Consider the following 6,105-nt stretch of genomic DNA (forward strand, 5'->3'; position numbering starts at 1 on the left):
GATCCGCGAGAAGGGCCCGACGCACGTCCAGGGTCACTACCGCGCCCACCGCACCGACACCCCGCCTCGTCCGCTTTCGCCGCGGCCGGCGTCACGCGCAGCAGGTAAGCAGCTTACCTGCCCGCCACCCCCGTGGCCGGGGGCTCGTAACATGGGTCACTCCGCGCGCTCCGCCCGCGCAGCTTACCTGCTTGCCACCCCTGTTGCCGGGGGCGCGTAACAGGGGTCACTCCGCGCACAGTGCGCTCACGAAAGGGGTGGGGCTCACCCTGGTTGATATAGAGAGCAGGACGGTGGCCATGGAATTTCATTTAAGGTTTGTGATAAACCATCAAACTCATTCGTTAAAAGGACTCTATAGTAATATAAAGCGAAATTTTCTGGACACTATCATGCAAGAAAAGTTTATTTTTGGGATCGCGATCACCGCGTAATGATTTTTAAAGGTTGCATTACATTATTAACTGTCCCATGTGATCAGCCAGTGCGATTGGAAGTCCATGCTCAATTATTGCCTCCGTAAATAAAACTTCGGCATTTATCACATCCAAAGAATCTGTTTGGGCGACGAAAAACGTTGAAAGTTTTCCACTTGTATCGCTAGCAACGGCATTAGACTTGTGTTTTTTTGTCCCAACGTGGTCTTTTACATCACTAATTCCTCCGTGTCCGATCGAAAAATTTTGTCTGCACAAGGTGCAATTCGCGTAGCTTTCACCCTTTTTTTTTTTTTTTTTATTAATATTAGATATATAACAACGGGCGGATGGCGGGCGGATGCAGTTTTGATCAAACGTTACATCGGGTGGATGGCGGATGGATGACGACTTTCTGACGCGGTTGCGGATGAGATAAATTGCCTATCCGCGCATCTCTAGTCTGTGTGCAATGAATAAATATAATGTACAAGTTACACCTTTTGAATGCAATTACTGAAATAAATCAAGCTTTTCAAAATATTCTAATTTACTGGCTTTTACCTGTATATTTGTGTGATCTATGTATGTTGTCGATACCAGTCCAATTCACGCAGTTCAATACTAGATCAATAAGTTAATCATCCAGAAGTGGGGGGTTAATAGTCTGAAATGACATTAATTACAGTACAATAGAAGTAGAAGGAATTAATGCTCTATATTGAAGAAGTGAGGGGCTCTTAAAAGAGCCTTTTGTGGGGTCCAGGACGTGAAGTAGTTTACTTCTTGGAGGCCTTCACGGTCTTCTTGGGCAGCAGAACAGCCTGGATGTTAGGCAACACACCGCCCTGGGCAATGGTCACACCTCCGAGGAGTTTGTTGAGCTCCTCGTCGTTGCGGACAGCCAGCTGAAGATGACGGGGGATGATTCTGGTCTTCTTGTTGTCACGGGCTGCGTTTCCCGCCAACTCCAAGATCTCAGCGGTCAGATACTCCAGCACTGCTGCCAGGTAGACAGGAGCACCGGCGCCGATACGCTCGCCGTAGTTGCCCTTGCGGAGCAGACGGTGGACGCGACCCACTGGGAACTGCAGGCCGGCACGGGAAGACCTGGTCTTGGCCTTGGCTCTAGCCTTGCCGCCGGTTTTACCACGTCCAGACATGATTAATTATCGAGTTATTGTACTCAGAGTCGTTAAAGACTGCAATGACTGAACACATTGCGAGCAGAGTATTTATCCACTTCCATGCTGCTCTGTGATTGGCTGACTGTGTCGGGGAAGCTGTTGTCCAATCAGCAACAAGACACCGCCCACTTCTTTGTGTGTATCTCCCGCCTAATGTTCTGACCAAAATGATCTATTACCGTAAAAGGAAACGTTTGTATAATAGACATTTGTGTCATATCTGAGGCATTTGCAGTGTTATTATTCCGCTATAACAGAATGTTAGCTGGTTTAGCACAGCCATAAAATGTATTTATTGTAGAGATGCGCGGATAGGCAAATATTTCATCCGCAACCGCATCAGAAAGTCGTCAACCATCCGCCATCCACCCGATGTAACGTTTGAATAGAACTGCATCCGCCCGCCATCCGCCCGCACCCGCCCGTTATATCTAATATAGACGATGCAAGGCATTAGTGAGGCACCTGCCAACTACTCCGGTTTTCCTGTAATTAGTACGGTTTTCATCAACCTATTCCGGGTTACGGGTGCAGTGATAAAAAATACGGTTTTTCATTAATTTTAAAAAAAAAAAGGGTGAAAACTACGCGAATTGCACCTTGTGCAGACAAGATTTTTCGATCGGACACGGAGGAATTAGCGATGTAAAAGACCACGTTGGGACAAAAAAACACAAGTCTAATGACGTTGCTAGCGATACAAGTGGAAAACTTTCAACGTTTTTCGTCGCCCAAACAGATTCTTTGGATGTGATAAATGCCGAAGTTTTATTTACGGAGGCAATAATTGAGCATGGACTTCCAATCGCACTGGCTGATCACATGGGACAGTTAAATGTTTGTAATGCAACCTTTAAAAATCATTACGCGGTGATCGCGGTCCCAAAAATAAACTTTTCTTGCATGATAATGTCCAGAAAAATTCGCTTTATATTACTATAGAGTCCTTTTAACGAATGAGTTTGATGGTTTATCACAAACCTTAAATAAAAGAAGTCCTTTGTTCGCACCATGCACCATGTTCGATGTCCCGGTTTTATGACTGTCGTAGACGTACACAGCGTCGCAGCTCTTGCAACTCACGTAGCCAGCATTGCTGTCATCCTGATTTACAACCTCATAAAAACGTGTCCACGCTGAACTTTTCTGGCCTTTTTTTCCCCTGGTCTTTAGTATTCCCTTTTTTAGTTTGTCGCGTACCACATTTGCTGCCGGTGTTGCCATTTTTTTTTTCTTCTTCTGATGTGGCGTGCTGCAGGTGCCTGCTGATAAATAATTGCCTGTTTCAAAGAGTGCTGCTCGTTTTTCGTATGTGGCTAACAACATTGAACTATGTATATATATTTCCGAATTGGTTTAACTGCCACCCGCAAAAAAAAAAAAAAAAAAAAAAAAAAAATCTCATTAATCCGCCCGACCCGACCCGCGGCGCGGATAAAATCTTATTTATTTAAATTTCATCCGCCCGATCCGCGGATAATCCGCCGAATCCGCGGTTGTGTCCGCAAACCGCGCATCTCTAATTTATTGGTCTTCTACCCCAAAACGAACTACATACCTGACAACTTTTGAAATCAGAAAAACCTAGTAGCCAGGGTCCAGGGGCCGCAGATCATGGAGAAGTCCGTCCCCACCATGCTGATAGCCAGGAAGAACATGTCTGTCTCTGCGGGGAAGGAGACAAGAAGTCAGTGGATTGAAGATACAGTTTTCAATCAATCAATCAATCAATGTTTATTTATATAGCCCTAAATCACAAGTGTCTCAAAGGGCTGCACAAGCCACAACGACATCCTCGGTATAGCCCACATAAGGGCAAGGAAAAACTCACCCCAGTGGGACGTCGATGTGAATGACTATGAGAAACCTTGGAGAGGACCGCATATGTGGGTAACCCCCCCCCCTCTAGGGAGACCGAATGCAATGGATGTCGAGTGGGTCTAACATAATATTGTGAGAGTCCAGTCCATAGTGGATCCAGCATAACAGTAAGAGTCCAGTCCACAGTGGGGTCAGCAGGAAACCATCCCGAGCGGAGACGGGTCAGCAGCGCAGAGATGTTCCCAACCAATATACAGGCGAGCGGTCCACCCCGGGTCCCGACCCCGGACAGCCAGCACCCCATCCATGGCCACCGGATTTGTGTGTCTTCCCCTCCACAAGGGATAGGGGGGAGCAGAGGAGAAAAGAAAAGAAACGGCAGATCAACTGGTCTAAAAAAAGGGGGGCTATTCAAAGGCTAGAGTATACAAATGAGTTTTGAGATGGGACTTAAATGTTTCTACTGAGGTAGCATCTCTAATTGTTACCGGGAGGGCATTCCATAGTGCTGGAGCCCGAATAGAAAACGCTCTACAGCCCGCAGACTTTTTTGGGCTCTGGGAATCACTAATAAGCCGGAGTTCTTTGAACGCAGATTTCTTGCCGGGACATATGTTTCTTGCCATTTCTTGCCATCAGGACATATGTAGCCAAAACATAAGTTTTGGCTACATCCTGCCATAGTCTGAACCTTCGCTGGACCAAGGCTTGCAGTAGGTGGAGGCCCTGAAACTGGAGTACGTGGTGGTGGAGCCGCGTTCAAAGATGGGGTCTCTGCCCTCTGCCGGGTTGGGTCCTTTGGCTCTCTGGACCTCCACAGTCAAACTTTAAACAGTAGATACAACAACAGCCTTAAAGCATCACTCAGTTTCATGGGTCCAAACATGCACCCACCTCTCCTCGTCCAGGATGAGGGTTCCATCTTCTGCAACTTTGACCTGCGGAACCATCAGTGCGTCGTCTTCCTCGTCACCCTGGCCTGGCCCCTCAACGTCCTCCTCTTCCTCCTCCGTTTGGTCCACCACGGCGGGGACAACTTCTGCTTCCGGTTCCTGTGTTCTCTCTGGCAGTCTAGGAACAGACGCCAGGATGATGTCTCACACAACTGATCAATCACTCACGCCGCTTATAGACCTTAGCGCAGGCCTGGGCAATTATTTTGCCTTGGGGGGCCAAATTTAGAGAAAGAAATGTGTCTGGGGGCCCATATATCTATTTTTAGGAACACTAATATAAAACCTCACAATTAGAGATGTCCGATAATATCGCATACCTGCCAACTTTTGAAATCAGAAAAACCTAGTAGCCAGGGTCCAGGGGCCGCAGGCCCCGGTAGGTTCAGGACAAAGTCCTGGTGGGGGGTTCAGGCTTCGCCCCCCCGACGCAAAATGATTATTAGCATTCAGACAGGTTAAAATGTTGCTAAAACCATCACTTTTCTATCAGTCACAGTGACTTTTCAAAACAAAAATATTACAGCAAAAATCATATGGGTTGATTGACATGTTTATTCTGTAAGCTAACTTCAATAGTTTGAAATTATTTTGACAGTTAATGCCAGTTATCCTGTCAACCTTTCACAAGACTTCAATTTGTTCATTGAAAGTATAAACACTTTTTACAGTAAACAAATGGTAAAACAGTACTAAACAATTCCATTAAAAAAAAAAATTGGTGTCATTATTAACTTTCTGTCCAAGCTTGTATAATCTACTGCCTTGTTCAATTGTAAAAAATATCCTGTGCCTAAAATTCACATTTCTATCACAATTATCATACTGTAAACATGGTAGGCTAACTTCATTAAAATTAATAGTCCTGTCAATAGCATGGAATTACAATTCAAATGTAGTTTTTTTGTAAGCCTTTCAAAAGAATTCAAAATATGAAAAATTAATGAAAATTAATTGAAGCCATCAGACACTTGAAAAGTGGCACATCACATCTCTAATGTAATCATTTGAACTTTTCAACAGAAATAGCACTGCAAAAATATTAAGGACATACTTCTGTATTTTGGTAGTTATGCTGTCAACATTTAACAAGATTTCTTCAACTTGGACTTGAAAGCATAAATAGTATGAACACTTTTAACAGTATAACAGTACTAAACAATTCCAATAGATAACATTGGTGTCATTACCTTTTAGTGGCTAAAATCCGAAAAACGTTGAAAGTTTTCCACTTGTATCGCTAGCAACGGCATTAGACTTGTGTTCTTTTGTCCCAACGTGGTCTTTTACATCGCTAATTCCTCCGTGTCCGATCGAAAAATCTTGTCTGCACAAGGTGCAATTCGCGTAGTTTTCACCCTTTTTGGAACGGATAATTATTCCCGGATAGGCTTTTGAATATTCTTCACGGAATGACTGCAGTTTTCTTTTCTCCGGCTGATTCCATGATCGTTCGCTCGTTTGGAAACAATGGCAACTGGTGGCTCGTGCTTGGCAGCGGTGCTATAAATAGCCTCGCGCATTTAAAAAAAAAAATTTTTTTTAATTAATGAAAAACCGTATTTTTTATCACTGCAACCGTAACCCGGAATAGGTTGATGAAAACCGTACTAATTACGGGAAAACCGGAGTAGTTGGCAGGTATGGAACTACAGAATGCAAATTCTTAAACCTAACCCTAGACTAGACTTGTGCACTCATGATGATATTTCACCAGTAATTGTTTTG

At 44.5% G+C, this 6,105-nt stretch overlaps 2 protein-coding genes across 2 annotated transcripts in view; both read right to left on the minus strand.

Annotated features, from left to right (window-relative positions):
• Window positions 1-1,605, minus strand: part of LOC133610240 (uncharacterized) — a 39,147-nt gene extending 37,542 nt beyond the window's left edge. Inside the window, 1 exon segment of the mRNA XM_072914179.1 lies at window positions 1,200-1,605. Coding sequence (XP_072770280.1) covers window positions 1,200-1,579 — 380 coding nt within the window. The 5' untranslated portion in view covers window positions 1,580-1,605.
• Window positions 1,606-3,177: 1,572 nt separating this feature from the next.
• LOC133610157 (transcription factor TFIIIB component B'' homolog) lies at window positions 3,178-4,537 on the minus strand. The gene is made up of 3 exons (XM_061966243.2): window positions 4,319-4,537; window positions 4,116-4,249; window positions 3,178-3,269 (listed from the first exon to the last, which is right to left on the minus strand). The coding sequence occupies exons 1-3, from the start codon at window positions 4,372-4,374 to the stop codon at window positions 3,178-3,180; spliced, it is 282 nt and encodes a 93-aa protein (XP_061822227.2). The 5' UTR covers window positions 4,375-4,537.
• Between the last annotated feature and the right edge of the window lie 1,568 nt (window positions 4,538-6,105).

Source organism: Nerophis lumbriciformis, linkage group LG11 (genome assembly GCF_033978685.3).
Source record: "Nerophis lumbriciformis linkage group LG11, RoL_Nlum_v2.1, whole genome shotgun sequence".
NCBI lineage: Eukaryota > Metazoa > Chordata > Actinopteri > Syngnathiformes > Syngnathidae > Nerophis > Nerophis lumbriciformis.